The following is a 19,504-nucleotide window of genomic DNA, read 5'->3' as shown; positions in this document are numbered from 1 at the left end:
AATTGTGGGAAATGCATCTATTTGGGCCACCATTATACTTGGAACCTGGCACAGGGCCAGCTACCTAAACAGCGCTTAATAAATGTTCGCTGAATAAATGAATCGGTCCACCAGCCAGTCAGTAACTTAATTGGCTTTGGTTCTTCTCCTTCATTCTCTGTATCCACCTGGTATTGTCTTCCTTCAAAGGACATTTTAGGCTTTGCATTTCCCTTTTACTCCATATCTTAATCCAGTGGCATCAATTAACCCTTGAGCTGCTCAAAGAACTCACCAGCTAGGGTTCTACCTCTGTGTTGCCCTACCCAGTGCATCCTGCATGATACTCAGACTCATGACACAAAAGGAGAGAAGGACAGGAGCCCATGGTCATCCATTCAACCACATACTCAGTCACAGCCATCCGAAGCCTACTGATTCATCCAGTGATATCCTAATACCAACCCTACCATGATCACCTCATGCTCATGCTGCATCCCAGTCTTTGTTTTGATTGATCCCTGTCATGAATCAGCCTCTACTCTGCCCAGCCATATCTGGTCCATGCTTTAGCCTTGTCAACATCCCACTCCTCCAAGAATCTTCCCCTTGCCACACTACGGAGGAAAGCATCAGTTTTAAAGTCAGACAGACATCTCTTTAAACACTAGCATGTGTTTTTGGACAAGTTACTTGTCTGGGTGTCAGTTTTCTCAGCTGTAAAATGGGCAGAGCAACATCTTTATTTGCAGAGTTGTTGTAGAGCTCATAAGGGGGTGTGAAACCACAGGGGACAATACTAGGTCTACAGGAAGTACTCAATAAATTATTTCCCATCCTTGCCCAGTTGATTTCTCTTTCCTCTGAACTCTTACTGCATTTGGTAAGTTCACAGTCAGAAGCCTGCTGCTTTCTAATTGTATCATGACTATTAGCATTTTCTCCTCAATTTAATTCCAAGGTCCTGGAGAGCAAAGATGACAGTCCATATTTTATTATAACCCCTGACACTTAGTACTATGCAGGGCACACAGCAACCAAAGTTCTTTCTTATATACTACCTCAGTTAATTCCTACAATACCATCTGAGTTTAACCGACTAATATCATTCCCATTTGGTACTTGAAGAAACAGGTTCAGAAAAGGCTCATGACTTGCCCATAGTCACAGAGCCCGTGGAAGACAGAGGCCCAGGTTTCCAGAATCTGTTACAGAAGACTTTGAGACTGATGTCCATAAACACCACCCTCTGCCTCTGAGAACTGCCCATCTCACTCCACTCCTCCCCACTCCAGCTCCCATTCACACACTGGTGGGCTACAGCAGCCATGATTGCACCACACGGCCCTGCCCCGCTGGCTACTGTTGATTGGCTGACTCAGACGTAGACACATAACCCAAGCTGGGCCAATCAGATTCTACCTCCAACAGACTTCAAATTGGAAAATAGTGCCTCTCGTTAGTACAGGTCACTCGAACTAGGGACCCAGACGTTCAGGAACTATGGGGCCACGTGCAAAGAGAAGCAGAAGAGGCAACCTTGTGAGAGAAGAGTAAAGGAGGAGGAGTAAAGACCAGAAACCGCCCGGGTTCCTTACTTTTTCCCTGTCCTAAATCCCTGCCACTTTCTGGTCCTTCCTGGACCTTCAAAAACTGCTCAAATCTCGGGCAATAGCTCAGCAGCTTTTCAAATACTTCCCATTTTTGCTTAACCCGCTGAGTTTTCTACAACTAAAAGATTCTCAACTAGGATAGCCTCAGTCCCAAGCAGAGAGGTAGTTGCTCTTGCCAGTTGTTCTCAAATAGTGGTCCAAGGACCCTTGGGAGTCACTGAGACCCTTTCAGGGAGTCTCTGATGTCAAAACTACTTTTGTAATAGTACTAAAGTGTTATTTGAAAGTTTTCACTCTCATCCTGCCACAAGTACACAGTGGGGGTTTTCCAGGGGCTACAAAACACAATGAAGTCATCAGTCTACATGCTTGCGTACTCTTAAGTTTAACATTTTTCTGCTCCTGTTTCTAACATGGGACGTATCACTGGTTATAAGCCACCAGAACAACAGCTTCGGGGGCTCTCAGTAGTTTTTGAGTAAAGAATCTCTGAGACCAAATAAATATTGAAAACTACTGTTCGACACTCTTGCTATTGAAAGTGCGATGCTCAGACCAACGGCACTGACATCATCTGGGATACTGCTAACCGAGCAAGATCTCAGTCGCCACCTACCAGACCTACTGCATCAGAATTGACGCTTGAACAATATCACCAGGTGCTTTAGACGCACACTAAAGTTTGAGAAGCACTGGACTACACCCTTCTGCATCATAAACACTTACTGATTGATCAACTGATTGATAACACTCACGTGGATGACTCACAGGAATTTCATGAATTTTAAAGAGCTTCGATTGTTGGGCTAAAGTTACCATAGACTCACAGTAGGGCTTATTGTTGCATCAAAGCTACCAAAGACTAGGGCCAATGATTCATTGTTGAGCCTAAATTTCTCTCACCTCTCAGGGAATCTCCGTTGTCAAAGTCAGAGAGCTATTGCCTTTGCTTGTCCTGTCCTGATATTTCACCTGTATTAAGCACTCAAAATCGGTTGTGAATTACTAATTCAATTTTAATGATGAAGAAACTGAGACCCACACTACTTACATTATTTGGTCAAAGTCACAGGGGTTACATAATTGACCCAAACTCTAGTAAGTGGTAGAGCTAGGATTTGAACTCAGAGTTCAGACAAGGTAGAGACTGTTCTTGCCATCACTACCTTAGCCCTAACTTCTATGAACACACAGAGCATCTGGGGGTCTTGTTAGAGTGCAGACTCCAATTCAGCCCAACTGGGGTGGAGTTTGGCACCTGCATTTCTAAGGAGCTCCTAGGTGACACTGATGCTGAAGCCCAGGGACCACACACTGAGACAGCCTTAGACTGCATCTCAGTCCTGACAACAGAAACAAGAGTGACTGTCCTCCAGGCGCCAGCAGCAGCTTGAGTACATATTAAAGGGTGGCTTCATTGAGGTTGGGCATGAAGCAGTCTCCACTCCTTACTCCAGCACAGGCAGGCTCACCTGTAACTTTTAGGTCCTTCTATGGTTCCCGCCATGGGTGACATGTCCACCATGTTACTGCACAACGTAGAGCCATTTGACTGCCCCTCAGCCAGCGTGGATGGGCCCAGAACTAGCCGAGGCCCCAGCTAGCTCCCTCGCTGTGTTCAGGCCTTTTCTCAGCTCCCAAAAAGCTCAAATAAGACTTTTTGTTCTTTTCCTATCGTTAAACCATTCATTCAACAAACTGGCCAATGGCCACATGCTGGGCACTGGGCCATGCATGACCCATTGGAAAAGTACAGACCTGTGTTCAAATCCTCACTTCTTCCTTACTGGGTTGGACAACGTTGAACAAGTTCTTAACCTCTCCAGAAGTAATAATATCAACTTATAGGAAAGAAAGAAGCAGTGCTGACCAAGAGAAATACAATGCGGGTCACATGCCCTTTTAAATTTTCCAATGGCCAAATTTTTGAAAAGAGTGAAAAGAGAAAAAGATGAAATTAATTTTAGTAATATATTTTATTTAACCCAATCCATCCAAAGTATCTTTATTTCAGTATGCAATCAATATAAAATCATTAATGAAACGGTCACTGTTCTTTTTATACTATGTCTTCAAAATCTATGGCTTCCCTGGTAGTTCAATTGGTGAAGTATCTACCCACAGTGCAGGAGACTCGGGTTTCATCCTTGGTCAGGCAGATCCCCTGGAGAAGGGAAGGGCATCCCACTCCAGTATTCTTGCCTGGGAAATCCCATGGACAGAGGAGCCTGGCAGGCTATAGTCCATGGGGTCGCAAGAGTTGGACATGATTGAGCAACTAAACTACCACCTTTGAAATCTGGTGAATATTTTACATCTACAGCATATTTCAATTTGCATGAGCAACATGTCAAGTGTTTGGTAGCCACAGGTGGCCAGTGGACAGTGAAGAAATGCAGAATGCAGCATAAAGGACCTACCATCACTCTCAGTAACATAGTTCTTATTGTGAAGAGCCTCGTCATTGCCTGAGTATACAGTCAGTACAGATGACTGTTGCTGCTGCTTCTGATGGTGTTCTTACAGAGAAGACACCCAATTCATATTTGCTGACTGCAAGTTCAATGCCTAGATTTCAAGGAGTAGAGATATTAAAACAACCATTGTCTACCATCTACTAGAGTAAGTTTGGTTTGGGCTAAGAGAAGGGATGGAAACCGGCCTGCAGGCATACAGCAACTGGCGTTCACAAAAGGCCCAGAAAGCCCACATTCTAAAGTCTTCTTTAACAATAGAACCAGATCATTCATTACTTCATAACCCCCAATGAAGTCATGGGTCCAGGCAAATTTATCAGTGGGCATTAAGAAGACTAGGTAAAAACACGATGAGGCACTTTTCTAAGGAGAGCTCTGGCTGACAACACCCAAATTCACTGAGCAGTTTTACCACCACTGAAGTCAGAACCAGTGGACAGCATACGCCTCCAGATGTGAAGCAATAAGAAACACACATCACACCTAGGAAAGAGTCTAGCCCCACCAAAAAGGTATTTACACACACACACACACATACACACACACGAATATCCGCAGTCTAATTGTCTCTCATCGAAACACTAGTTTTCAGGAAATAAAGAGGATCCAGGGACACATTAGACACCACCAGTCTGCCAAATCTAGAATATGAAAAATCTACAAGACCAACCACCCAAGTTCTTCAACAAATAAATGGCATGGAGGGGAAAAAATAGTATGTATGTGACAGGGAATAGCAAGGAAGAAGTATGTTATAGAATGCAAAACAAGTGTCAAACTGCCAAAGCCATTTTTGAAAAAATCAGGGGGAAATGATCAGGCACTGGATACCAGAATGGTGGTGGTTTGGTCACTCAGTCGTGTCCAACTCTTGCGATCCCATGGTCTGTAGCCCACCAGGCTCCTCTGTCCATGGAGTTCTCCAGGCAAGAATACTGGAGTGGGTAGCCATTCCCTTCTCCAGGGGATCTTCCTGACCCAGGGGTCAAACTCAGGTCTCTTGCATTGCAGAAAGATTCTTTACCGACTGAGCCACCAGGGAAGGTGGAGGATATTAGAATAGTTATTTTTATTAGGTATGATAATGATGTCTGATATATACATTAAAATCTGGCACAGGTTAAATGAAAAAAAAAAAACCATCTAGGACTTGCATTGAAATAGCCCACATACAAAAAAAAAAAAAAAAAAAAACTACACACAAAACAACAAACTCACAAACCAGCCAAAAGTGGGAAATGGTTAAACAAGAATGCCAAAGCATTGATCATGGAGGAAGCTGAGCTGTGGCATCAGCGGGCGGCCCTGTCCAGACTGAGAAATTCCAGCTCCTGTCCAGGTCAGAGCACCGTAGCTCAGAGTGGGCACTGCTGGGCCGCCTGCACCAGTCACCTAGGAACCTGCTTACAATACAGCCTTCCAGGCCCGACCCTGGACCTCCTAAATCACAACTTCTGGGAGTGAGTCCTGCAAATTTGCCTTTCGATAGGCTCTCGTGGTGATTCTGATGTGAGCCACGGGGAATAGAGAGCCTTCCTCTAATCACCACTCAACCCAGAGGACGTCTAGGGCCAGCCTCTCATCTGGGGAGGGGTAAGCATCCGTCCAGAGCCTGAAGGAGCCAGACTGGCCTCAGAGCACTAACTCTCCAAACAGAAAGCGGCAGCTCATTCCCAGAGCGCCCGCTCCACCAGGTTCTTTTCAGATACTCCTGCTGACCCCTGAAGGTGACCACAGACAACCCCTTTGGCCTTGAGTGTGAGGACTCTGGAGGACCACCCCAAACGCCTGAGAGTGCCACTCAGGTTTGGCTCCCTCCCCTCAAGGGTCACCCTCATTTTTCATTCTGTCCACCATGGATTTCCCATCTGCTATTCCCCACGCTTCTGGCCTTTTCTTGCCACATTCCAGGCCCACACACCTCCAAAACTCTTGCCACACCTGCCTGGGAACCATCAGCTATGGCCCCGCCATGCTTTCCCAGTATGCTTCTGCTCTCTGCCTGGTGAAAGGTACGCCAAAGCAGTACCTGTGAGACTGGGGCAGCCCTAGGGACAGGACACTTTCAGCCTTCTTCTATGACTGAGGAATGGGGCCGGCAGCCACATTCTCCTCATCTTCTACCCTCGCCCAGATATCACATCCCCTCGCTGTGCCCTCTGCCACTTCTTTCCCTCTGCTGCTGCTGCTAAGTCGCTTCAGTCGTGTCCAACTCTGTGCGACCCCAGAGGTGGCAGCCCCCGTCCCTGGGATTCTCCAGGCAGGAAAACTGGAGTGGGTTGCCATTTCCTTCTCCAATGCACGAAAGTGAAAAGTGAAAGTGAAGTCGCTCAGTCGTGTCTGACTCTTAGGGACCCCATGGACTGTAGCCTTCCAGGCTCCTCCATCCATGGGATTTTCCAGGCAAGAGTACTGGAGTGGGGTGCCATTGCCTTCTCCATCTCTCCCTCTAGCCAGCTCTAAACTCTGGCAGGTTAACACCTGGGATCAGAGCTCTTCTGGCGGTTTCCTCTCTGGGTGTTCTGCGAGGAAGATACACTCTCTATCCGGCTGCAGTGGGATTCTGAATCTGAGGTCCAGTTGTCTGGCAGGCCCCCCGCCTCCCTGATCTCTTCCCTCCCTCCTGGCATCCCCAGCTTACCCGTCCTCTGGTCCGATTCTTCCGCTTGGGAATATCCTCTTCTAAATCCTCTTCTTCATTTCCTTCTTCTACATTTTCATCATTTTCTAAAACCCTCTGAAATAAGAAGAAAATAGAAGCACTGAGAAATAAAGCACAATGGAGAAAATCCTCAGAGGGCAATGAGGAGGGTGTTGTTTTGCTGTTGTTATTTTTTAGCACAGTGAAGATGCTGCCGTGGCTCGGCCTCCAAAATACTGGCCAGGAGTTGGAGCTCCTGGCTGTACTGACTCTCTGTCCCAAGACCCTTCCAGCCAAGTCCTCCCAGAACCACTGACCTTTTCAACACTTTTTGCCCACAAAGTGTTTTCTAAAAAAGAGAATACTCTAAGTAAGGGTACTCTTCTATGTAGGCCCAAGATGTCTGGTCAAAACTTCAGTTCAGTTCAGTCACTCAATCGTGTCCAACTCTTTGCAACGCCATGGATTGCAGCACTCCAGGCTTCCCTGTCCATCACCAACTCCTGGGAGCTTGCTCAAACTCATGCTCATTGAGTTGGTGATGCCATCCAACCATCTTATCCTCTGTCCTCCCCTTCTCCTCCTGCCTTCAATCTTTCCTGGCACTGGGGTCTTTTCCAAAGCTTACTTTAAGGTAATTTTCCTTTTGTTCCTCAAGGGCCACCTCAAAGATATGAAAATACATCTCTCCTTTCCCTGGCATTCTGGAATTCTGCCTAGTTTGATGAAAACAAGTAACTTCCTATCCATCTGACCAGAATTTGACATGAATGTGTTATTCCTCGTCTCCCATTGTTATGTTCTTTTAAGAGAAATGGGTTGTCATTACAGCACTTGTAGTACAGCTTCAATTTAATTCTCTCTCTCCAACAGCCCTGCAAGTCACACTGTAGCAGAGAAGCCAACTTCCATTCTGCAGGTAAACAAATTGAGGCTGAAAACAGTTTCAACCGCTCAAGATTAGGTAGCAGAATCCACAACCAAAGCAAGGTCAGGTTCATCAGCTCAGTGTTTCCATTTCTCTCCTAGTTCTTGTGTCTGAGAATTCCAAGGCATATTATGATACTTCTTAGAGGACCTGAGCACCTCGCTCACTTGGTGGGAGGCAAGAAAATGGAAATCTTTATCTCCAGGTTTAAGGGAGGAATAAGAGACCATGGCAGAGGACCGGCCTCCCCTCCCCCAGGGTAGAAGTGGGATAAGGGGAAGGGGAGCCCATGGATTCCATGTCAGGGGTCCTAGGAGCTTCTTTGTAAGCTGATTGTGTGACCCTGGGAGAGTCATCATTGATTCATGCCTCAGTTTCTCCGGTTACAAAATAGGAGCTCATTCATTCCGTCAATCAACAAACATTTATCCAGGGCTGACTACATGGTAGGAGCTGTCCTAGATCAGCCACAGCGTGGCTACAGACTGGCCCCAGTGGACTCTCCAGCCCAATGCAGGGAAAACAGATTCAAACAGCATACTTATGTATATTTACAACTGCTATGAAAACAGCAGTAAACAAGTTCAAGGCGCTGTGAAAGGCTGTTAGAAAGAAACTTTACCTTATCTGAGGTCAGGTAGGGCTCACCTGGGGAAGTGAACAAAGGGTGTTGAGATGTAAAGGATGAACAGGGACTAACCTTGGGAACAAGGACCGCGGGGAGAAGAGGAGAGAAAGTATTCCAGGCAGAGGCCTCAGCACAAGCAGATGCCCAGAAGCAGGGAGGGGAGCACAGCTTGTCCAGGGAGCGCGAGGAGGCCAGTGTGACCAGCGCTCAGTGTCTGGGGGAGAGACTGGCCGAAGATGATGCTGGAAAGGTGGGCGGCACCAAGTTATACAGGACACCAGCATCCAGCCATCCTGTGGTGATGGTGTGACAATCACACAAGCTATGAGAAGGCTTAGAAGGAGCACGCACGGTACGGATTTCTAGTATCACCATCACTGTTCAGGTGCCCTCCTGGGCCATGCCCTTGGCTTGCCCTCAAAGCAGGAAGCCCAGGAGTGAGTTTCCAGTGACCTTCTCCCACTGCCTTCTTGTCAGAGCATTCCATTCCCATCACTGCTGTGATCAGGATATTGCTAATTACCCAAATTCTCCCAAAGAACTCAAAGCAGGTATAGTAAATCCTTCTCTGGCTTCTCTACCAGGTTCATATGGGAAACCATCAGCTGATAGCACTGAGGCTCTCTGAGCCAACCTTAGACACCTATACAGAAGCAGCAGCAGCAGCTGGACACAGCCTCTGGCCCACAGCTAGGGAATGCTGGTCGTGGCCCAGCGCAAGCAGCCCATCCTCTGCGCCTTGGCTTCCTGAACCATCAGGGGGAAGACCGGTGGGACAGTGACCAGTCAGGTGCTCTGCAGCCTGCAGCAAAAAGATGTGGCATAAATACAAGGTGTGCTCTTGCTGTTTGTAGAGCCACCTTGCAAACTTTCTGGGTGTTGAAGTCATTTAATCATGGTAAGTTCCGAGTGTCTTGACTTTAAAGGTCATTGCCTCTGGCATCTCAGTGCAATTCTGACTCCATTCGAATTTGTTTTATTATGAAGGTATTTATTACCCACCATATAGACTCTGGGTTAGAAGGCAAAAGCTGGGGAAGGCAGTTGCACTTGTTCCCAGACACACTGCACAGTCTCAACGTCTGGGAGGAAACTGACTTCTCCCTCCCTCTTCCCATCAGCCTCCCTGCGTCTCTAGAACCTCTGGTCTGAGCTTCAGGCCCTCACAAGTGACAGTGGCGTTTCCCGTGCTTCTGCGTTTTCTGCAACGTGGCCCTGACACCAGAAGCCTCTTTACACAGCACAGGAGGAGCCAGGAGCTCCTCACAAACAGAACTCGTATTCAGAGCTCAGGAAGCAGAGCGAGCATCCTGTACCAGGAGAGCAGGGCAGCTGTGTCCAGCTAGGGATGCAGCTCACCCCCTATGACATACCTGCATTCCCTGGCCAAGGGTGTTACTTGGAAAACAAACACATTTTCAAATAACTTTTCTCCCTGAGACTCTAAACAATCTTTACAGTGATGATAATGATCATTTGTGATTGTGCTTTTTGGCTTTTTTTAAAAAGGAGGAATTTTTTTTTTTTTTTAGCATTTCAGAGGAATTCTTCTTTAAAGACTCCAGTATCACTGGTTGGAACAGTGCAAAATTCTCCTAGCTGATTTCCCTCCTTCCACTGCAGGCCCTGCATCCAGTCTCCTTTCCACACAGCAGCCAGACAGGTCTTCAGGAAACACAAATTCACTGCCCTGGTTAAAACCCCTCGAACAGATTGCTTTTTCATGTCCCATGAAATTACGAGTCTCTTCCAGGTCTGGCTCTGCCCACCTCTCCAGCCCCATCTTGGGCCCTTCCCTCCCTGGCACCCTGCTCCAGCTGCACCAGCCTCTGTTCTTTCAAAGCAATGAGCGCAGATCTATCATGAGAACTTCAAGAGCACCATTCCTCCACCCAAAAAGCCCCTCCGCAAGTCCCCCGCTTTGCTGACACCTTCTCCTCCCACAGGACTGGGGGATAGCCCTTGTCTGCCTTAGGACACCACCTAGAATCTGTCCCTCCTTTAGACGGAGCCTTGGCGCTCTGTTCTTTTCATGCACTTTTCCTGAAAGGCAGCTGTTTGACTCGTTTACTTGCTTTCCATCTATACGTCACACTAGAATACAAGCATGAGAGGTGGGGACAGGTCTCTCCTTGGTTTCCCTGTTTGCCCAGAACCCAGCACAATGCCTGCTCAGAGGAGGCCCTCAATAAATTTTGGTAGAATGAAGGAATGAAAGGAAAATGAACAAAACGGTTCCTTTGCCACATGCATACTTTATTTTAATAACCAAAGTCAATAAAAACATGTACACTCATCTGGCTTTTGGTCCTGGTTTTGGCTTCTAGCACAGCGGATGGCAGCCCCATGCTCTGTACACAGTAGGCTTTCAGTTTACATCAGGGATGAGGGCCATGGCGATGATTCGACAATGACAACCTGTACACTGGCCTGATGCTGCCCGAGAAGGACTCAAACGCATCTCCAGCTCAAAAAGGAAAGGGCTGCCTATCACTGGAGCATCAAGACTTCTGGGCAATGGTTCTGTCCCTCTCACTGACTTGGTCAAATTACACTAACTGCGCAAAAATACTCTTAACCGGCATTACAGATGGGACAGACGGTGACTTCAAAGACCTAAAAGTCCAAAAAATGGGGTATAATACATGAAGAGTAAAAAAAGCAGAAGAAGAAAAAGAAAATACTAGGTGCTCTAAATGCCAGGGGTAAAAAGAGAACTAGGGGGTGGGTGTGATCAAGAAAGGCTTCACGGGGAAGGTGTTATTGGGACCGAGCCTAATAGATGGGAGGAATTTGTACACGTGGCGATGGAAGAAAAGGCTGGCCAGATAAAGGGCACAGCATGACCAGAGGCACAGAGGGAAGCAGGCTGGAGAACAGAGGGAGTAAAGGAATCGTGGGAAATAAGCCTGAAAACTAGGTTAGGAGCCGAGAGAGGAGGCCCAAGAAGATCACACTCATCATTTTGCATTTATTTTGCAGGAAACAAAAGTGTGTTAGGCAGAGTTTTTTAAACAAAGGTGTGGTACAAGCAGAGTTGCGTTTGGGGATGAAAGGTCAGCTATCAAAGCAAGACATGGAGAGGGGATGGACGGGGGATGGCAACTCACAGGGATCTGTTCACTCCGCATCCACGCAATGAATATTTATTGTGTGTCTACTGCAGTCCATGGGGTCGCAGAGTCAGACACGACTGAGCGACTGAACTGAACGGAACTGAACTACTATGTGCCAGACACTGTTTAGGCTTTGAGATACAAAAGAGGTGCAAACAAGACAGACAAGCGATTTCTGCCCTCGAAGAGTTTACATTCTGTTCGAAACAAAAACAGAAAACAAACAATAGGATAACAAATGAGTAAACTGTAAGTTACGTTCGATGATAAAACCTATGGGGGAAAAGAAAAGGAAAGCAGAGTAAGAGAATGTGGGCTGCTTGGGGGTGGGGAGGACGCAGGATGTGGTACTGCATTCAGCGGCCAGGGAAACTTCACAGAGCAGAAGAGACAGGGGCTGAACTTGAAGAAGGTGAGGGTGAGAGCCGAGCAGACGTCTGGGGAGAGGACTTTGCAGGCAGAGGAAGCAGCCAGAACACGGCCAGAGGTGCAGCGTGCCTGGCGTAAGAGTGGGTAGCAAAAGATCGGGGTGCCTGGAGCCCAGTGAGCCTGCACGAGGAAGCAGCAAGTCAGAGGGAGGGGAGAGGACACGACTTTTACTCGGGAGAACAGGGGCCAGTGCAGGGCTCTGCACCCAGGGAAGGCCCCCGTCAGTCATCAGCAGGGGCTACTCAGAAACCAACAGCAACAGTTCAGACGGGAGATGCAAGAGCCCGGACCAGGGTAGCAGCAGGACATATGGGGAGAAGAGCTACATTCTGGATGAACGCATACTGGGTGTGGGAGAAAGACAAGTGTTGAAGATGACTCCAAGGTGTGTCAGACAAATAAGGGTTTGCATCAGTAAGGATCTTTAGTAGGGCTGTAACTCTGAGAAGCCATGCTGTGACGACCAAACAGAAGAGACTCCACCATCCAGTATTCTTGCCTGGAGAATTCAATGGACAGAGGAGCCTGGTGATTAATTGCTCAGGCTCTCGATAGAACAGAGCCTGTTCTCTTTTGGGGCTTCCCAGGTGGCACTAGTGGTAAAGAACCTGTCTGCCAATGCAGAAGGCTTAAGACTCGGATTTGATCCCTGAAGCTGGAAGATCCCCTGGAGAAGGAAATGGCAATTCACTCCAGTGTTGTTGCCTGGAGAATCCCATGGACAGAGGAGCCTGGCAGGCCACAGTCCATGGAGGTCTGCAAAGAGTCGGACACAACTGAAGCGACTTAGCCCATATTTATCTGAAAGCAGGAATGGCAGAGGAGGCCATGTTCATGAACTCATTCAATGCCTTTATTGTGACCTGACTCTGCTGGCCTCATGCAAGGCCCCAAGGGTACAATGGAGAACACAAAGGCCCCGCCCCCAGCTGAACAGAATCCGCATGCTGGCGGTCCTTACGAAGCAAACCAAAGGTGTAACTGGTAGTCATTTAATTACCATGCTAATAAATTAATACATAAATATTAAATTGAATGCAAAATTAATAATAAAGATGTAATTTTATAGCCATATACATGTACAACATAAAATATAAAATTTTAATGCAAAGTATAAATGTGATTTAATTTTAATAATCTTGTTATGCTTAATTATTAAAAACTGGTATTTCATATTTGTATTAGTTAATATTATTACAATTTGCTGTGCCAACAATGGAGACTCAAGAAACATAAAGAAGAAACAGATCGCACCATTATAGGCTGCCTGGTGACCCTGCCTGGTGACAGCCGTAGCCAGGCCGTGCACAGAGGGTGGTGGACACATAGGGACAGGAGCCACCAACCCCACCTGGCAGGGGGTGGGGTGACTTCTAAACTGGCCTTGAAGGAGGAGTGGCGGGGCTGGGGCAGGACAAGGCAGCCAGTGAACTAAAGCGGAGGATGGGGCATGAGGCAGGGGTTGGGGGAGAACTCCCTGGGAGGCTGGCTGCCGTCCACCCAAGCTTTCTGCTGCTGGCACCCTGCCAGGGTGAGGACTCGGTCAGTCTTGCTCACTACTGCATCCCCAGGGCCTAGCACAATGCCTGGCACACACAGGCTCCCAAATTCCATTTTGAGTGGATGAACGGGGAGACAGAGGCCAGCTTCCCAGCAATGGTGCCTCGGGGCAGTGGAGATGCCGTCCTGGCCCTGGAGAGGAGGCCCCAACTTGGGACTGCAGTTCTGGAGGCAGGGCGGTGATGCTCGGGGTCACCATCTCTTCCCCCCACCCCTGCTACCCCACAAGCACAGAAATACCTGTATTTCCTGGATGTTCTCCTCCTCCCTGGCATCCACCTTCTTCTCCACCCCCTCACCACGGAGCAAGGCTTCCAGGGTGGTGCTTTCTGAGGTGAATCCATCCTTCTTCAGGGGCAGCTCCACTTCTGAAAACCAGAAAAGGAGCGTCAGCCCACTCAGGACAGGAGGGACAGGAGGGGGGCAAGCAGGAACTGCAGCATCTGAGAAGGACTTGAGACGGCCTGCGTGCTCTGCTCCTGGTCGAACACAAACACTCGAATTGAGTCCAGCTTTTCCGTCTCCAGTTCCCAGTCTCCTAGCCAGAGCCCAGCCCCACCTGCTTCCTCAGAGACAGCGGAGGCTGGGTAGGAGGGGCACCTGATGGACACAGGGTCAGACGGGCAGGGTCTCTGTCCTGCTTCCGCCACTCTCCGACCCTGTGACTTTGGGCAAGGCACTCAAGGACCACCACCCCAGCCCTTTTTTGCACACCTACAAAGTGAGGGTAACAATGCCCAGCCCCTCCACCAGGCCACGTTGTGGAGCATAAATGTGTTCCTTCACATTGAAGCACTTTGAAAACTCTAAAGCGGTGCACCAGTGTTGGCCTCAAGTCTTATTATCCTCTCCCTCCATGCCAACTCTCATCTGTCAACTCCATGACCTCCCCGCGGCCATGCTGGCTGCCCAGCTCCAGTCTGCTCCATGAAAAACTATTTCAACCTCAGAGAGGCTGTTCTAATCAACTCACCGGGGAACTAAAGGCCTCTGAAGCCCAGGGAAGAAGCAGAATGAAAGACCGGATGCCTAACAGGCCCCCAGTCAGCAGCCAGGAGCTGCAGTGCCCGCACGTCAGGCCATGTGTTCTGAAGACATCCGAGTTTGATTGGCTTCCTGGGGCTGGAGGTCATGGGGCACCTAAGCAGTGGCAACCAGAGCCAGCCCTGCCCATGGGAGAAACCAGAGAGAGACACTGAACCCCCTTTCTCGAGAAGTCCTCCCATCTCCTACCCAGAGGGTGGGTGATTTGGTCAGTTTTGTTGTTGTTGTTGTTGTTGTTGTTGTTTCATTAAAAACAGAAACCTCAGGAACAGGTGATCACACTCAGATTAACTACAAAATATCCCTCCAACCTTCTCTTTAGACCCTGTAACTCATACCCCCAGACCCCGCAATTAGATGCATGGTCCCAAGCCTCTATCAGGAAAGATGGTGCAAGACCACAAGGGTGAGGTGCCCCAGCAAATAGTCAAGGGAACGAATGGTCCATCTGTATGGAGTCCAGTGTGGGGACTATTCACAGAAGAGCGGACAGGAATGAGGGGACAAGGAACGGGGAAGCACCCAGGGGAGTTAACAGTAGGGAGTTATGAGCATTATGTTCCTGGAGGGACAGAGACAGCGTGTTTGCAAGACCTGGAGAGAGCCTGGGCAAGCTCTCGTGTAGAAGTTCTGTGAGCCTGTGGGCCAGAGAGCCAGGCACACACGCCCAGCCACTCTCTCCTTCCCTCGTCTTCCTGCTCCATCCTCCCATTGGCCAACCTCAACTGGAAGCCAGAGGTCAAGGGAACCTCACTGATAAAGCCACTGAGGTCAGCTTCCGGGGGCACAGGGCAGTGCAAAGAAGGACAAAAGGCAGATTTGGGGGAGCAAATGGAAACAGCCAGCACAACCAAGCCATGTTCCACTGGGCTTTGTATGGGTGTGCTCAGTCGCTCAGCCATGTCCAACTCTCTGTAACCCCGCTGGCCTGTAGCCCGCCAGGCTCTTCTGTCCATGGGGATTCTCCAAGCAAGAATACTGGAGTGGGTTGCCATGCCCTCCTCCAGGGGATCTTCCCGACCCAGGGATGGAACCCAGGTCTCCCAAACTGCAGGCAGATTCTTTACCATCTGAGGCACCAGGGAAGCCCTTGGGCTTTATTCCCCCTCAAATGAAACCCAGCTACCCCTTCTGTCTCCTCCACTAGAACCAGAGGCAGGCTGACCAGCCCACAAGGAAGGGTGCTCGGGCAGCCCATCAAAACTGAAGAAACTCACACGCACGTGTGATCAGACCCCAGGAGATGATGATGAGAAGGAGAAACAGTATCTAACATTCTTGAAAGGTAAGGTCTTTGGGATTTTTCTTACCAAAAAAAGGCAAGCAGAGGGTTCACTTCTACCAAGAAGTGCTGCCGCCAAGCCAACCACCCCTGAAACTCATTCACCCATCTATTCATTCTGCAAATATTTACTGAGCACCTGCTATGTGACAACCACTATGCTAGAACCAGGTACACAGGAGATGAGCGAAATACTGACCAACCCAGCTTTTACATGGTTTACAATCTAAAAGGACAGAGATTAAGTGCTAAGTGCAGTGAAGTGAAGTGAATTGAAGTAGCTTAGTCGTGTCCGACTCTTTGCGACCCCATGGACTGTAGCCTACCAGGCTCCGCAGTCCATGGGATTTTCCAGGCAAGAATACTGGAGTGGGTTGCCATTTCCTTCTCCAGGGGATCTTTCTGACCCAGGGATCGAACCCAGGTCTCCTGCATTGCAGGCAGATGCGTTACCATCTGAGCTACCAGGAAAGCACAAAATAAATATGCAAAGTGTCATGAATGCTATGGAGGAAAACAGCAGGGTGAAATGTGAAGGAAGAATATGGTGCTGGGGGCCGTGGGGGGGTGGGGTATCTATTTAAGATCAAGGCTTCAGGGAAGGACTGTGTGATGAAGTTACATCTCAGTGTCAGAAAAATAGCCAACCGTCTGCCTTGATGAGTTCAAAGTGTGCAGCTCTAGAGCCTGCTCCAATGACACATTAGTCTTTCTCCCAAGTCAGGAAAGGCTTCCAAATGTCTAATCTCAAACAATTAAAATGTGTTGCCTCATGCCCTGTCCTCAGCCAAAAGAGAACAGCTGTTCACCATCCTTCAAACTTATAAGAATCACATATATATTTATATATATATGAAGTTCATATTTTAGCATCCCCCTCAGCCTTCTCAACACTAAATAAATTTATTTCCAGAACTGCACAGTATTTTACAGCTAAGAAGGCCTTACAGATCATCTGCTTTAATTATCTCATTTTATAAACGAGTCACCCGAGGCTCAGAAAAGTTAAGTAACTTCACCGGGAGCCACTCAGCAGAACAAGAATGCAGCCAAAGGATCTTTCCTAGACGCAGTAAAGATGGTGACGAGAGCCCCACTCGTTGTGTTAGGAGTAGTTTTCAGGCTCAGCCCCAACGAGCACTGATGTGTTTGTGTACACGCAGAATGCCTGCTGGTGGGGGTTTTGTCGCTAAGTTGTGTCCGACACTTGCGACCCCATGGACTGTAGCCGGCCAGGCTCCTCTGTCCGTGGGATTCTCCAGGCAACAATACTGGAGTGGGTCGCCATTTCCTTCTCCAGGGGCTCTTCCTGACCCAGGGATTGAACCCAGGGCTCCTGCATTGCAGGCAGACTCTTTACTGACTGAACTACAAGGGAAGATTAAAAGCACGATCTACATGTGGCAGAATGCCCGGTAGGTAGTAAACACTCAAACTGTGTCAGCTGTTACTGCCATGTATCACTTAATCCCCACCACCACCCAAGAGGTGAGTACAGCTATCATCCCATTTCAAGATGAGGGTGCTGCAGCTTAGGGAGACTTAGAACTTGCCCAGTATCAGAAAGCTGGTCAGGGGCAAAATCCTGCCGTAACCCCAGTCTGCCTCAGAACCCATTCACCTAATTGCTAGTCTGTATGAACTTCACCTTGCCTCGATCTGGTCCTTCCATGAAAAGTCTTTTTCCACACCTTTGTGCATTTCACTGCATTCCTAGACCCTCTCCACAGTTTTCATATTTCAACATAAAAGGCAGACCTTTGCTGAGGCTGAGGGCAGGTCTGTGTCAAGGTCTTTGACTGTGTTCTATGTGAACATCTCTATGGGGTGTTCACTCGGCACAACAGTACTGAACTCACAGAATTTTCCATCGCTGGGAAACTTTCTCTTCCTCCTCCCCCTGCTCCTTCTTCCTCCCCCGCTATTCCTCCATCCTGCTTTCTGATCATTCCATCCACCCACCTGGCCCTCTGGTCCTGGCCCTCTGAGATGGGTGCAAGGTCAGAAGCAAGAGGGAGAAGAGAAGCAAAATGGAAAGAGTTGAATGGGCTCTCCTACATTTGCAGAGCTGGAAGCGCCCCTCCCCGCCAACAGCATCCAGAGTCCAATCCCTTCATGGGAAATATGGGGCCCAGAAAGACATAGAGACCTTCCCAGGGTCACAGAGAAATTTTCCAAAGCATTCAGTCGGCTCATGGGTGTTCTGCTTTCAGAAACCCCTGAAGTCAATCCCTGGCCTTGCCATGTTTTAGCCAAAGGACCACAGGCTGGTTACTTCAACCTCTTCTCTGTTTCCTTATATGTTAAATGGGAATTATCATAGTATCTATTTCATAGTGTTAGCATGAGAATTAAATGTGGTAATATACCCCATAAAGAAACTCTGAAAAGATCCCCACAAAAACTAGTGTGTGAAACAGCAGGGAAAAGAGGCTATCAATTTTTTTCTTCACCCTTTTCCTATTTAAAGCTTAAGATTCAAAATTCGATCATATATGTAAAGAGCCCAGGGTGTGCTAAGTGTCTTACAAATGCTATATGTTATTATCACTGAAGTTTGAATGATTCTGACTTAATGGCATGGCAACACTGTCAAACAGAAATATATTGCAAGCCATTCATGTAATTTTAAATTTTCTAGTAGCCACATTTATAAAAGCAAAGAGCAACAGGTACAATTAGTCTTAACATACAATTTGTCTAACCCAGTATATCCAAAACATTATCACTTCAACATGTAATCCGTATTTTTAAATTAGCATGATATTTTACATTATTTCATACACATTAAATCTTGGAAATCTAGTGTACATTTTACAGTTTCAGCACAACTCAATACAGATTAGCCACATTTCAAGTGTCCCATGGCCACACGTGACTGGTGGTTACCCTATGAAACATTACAGGTTTATAGCATTAAAAGCAACATTTGCTAAAATTTTGCTTCTCAAAACTGGGAGGACATTTTAAATACAGTTGTTAGCATTGTCTACCTGATACCCATCTGAGAGCCATTCCCGAACAGCATTCTAGCTGACCCCTGGCAAACCCTGGTTTCAAAGCACTATGGGTAAACCCCACAAGGTCAGAGTGACAGGCTAGACAGTGCCCTCTCCATAAGGAAACAGAGGGTACACTCCCTGCCTCTGGATTACAGGAGGTCCCAGCATGAAGGCAAAATAAAGTAACAGGTCCAAGCTCTTGCACAATGCGTGTCCTAGACACACTCCCTACAGAGCCTGTAGGGACGTCATTGATTCAGTTTTATTTTGATATGGCTCATCTGGATATATGGTTTAATAATTTTTTTAAAGCATATTCATTTTGATCCTCATGCAAATTTGGGGACCACATCACCTGACAGGAGCCATCAAACACTTAACATTAGAGGAAAATGGTCTAAAACACACACACATAATTCATCTTTAAATTAGCCTGATTTTATACACATGGATATAAACCCACGGATCGTTACTCTCTCCAGAGCGGCAGCAGCTGTCACCCAAGCCAGCCGCCTCCCCGGGCCCCCATACGCAGCTTTGCCTCCACTTCTAATTGGGAACAGAGATACTCCTTGGGTGACTTCCAGCACGATCCATCACACCAGAGACAGCTTCTGTGCAAACCGAAGCAAATCGGTTTCCAAATAAGAAAAAACCTCTTAGACAAACAAGGATTGAAGCATAGAAGTCTTTTTAAAAAAGAAAAAGAAAAGCACAAATAAAAGCAAAACAAAACAAAAAATCACCAGTGAAGAGCAGTGACTTCTCTCCAGGGCTGTGGACGGGGCAGCCATCCTCTCGGGTA

General features: G+C 47.7%; 1 protein-coding gene across 1 annotated transcript in view; it reads right to left on the bottom strand.

Moving 5' to 3' along the window:
• DPF3 (double PHD fingers 3) overlaps positions 1–19,504 on the bottom strand; it is a 222,206-nt gene that overhangs the window by 50,519 nt on the left and 152,183 nt on the right. The window contains 2 exon segments of the mRNA XM_068964374.1: positions 6,711–6,806; positions 13,612–13,739. Of these exon segments, the coding sequence (XP_068820475.1) occupies positions 6,711–6,806; positions 13,612–13,739 (224 nt within the window).

The sequence above is a fragment of the Capricornis sumatraensis genome, chromosome 2, assembly GCF_032405125.1.
Source record: "Capricornis sumatraensis isolate serow.1 chromosome 2, serow.2, whole genome shotgun sequence".
Taxonomy (NCBI): Eukaryota; Metazoa; Chordata; class Mammalia; order Artiodactyla; family Bovidae; genus Capricornis; species Capricornis sumatraensis.
This window is presented reverse-complemented; position numbering and strand designations above follow the sequence as displayed.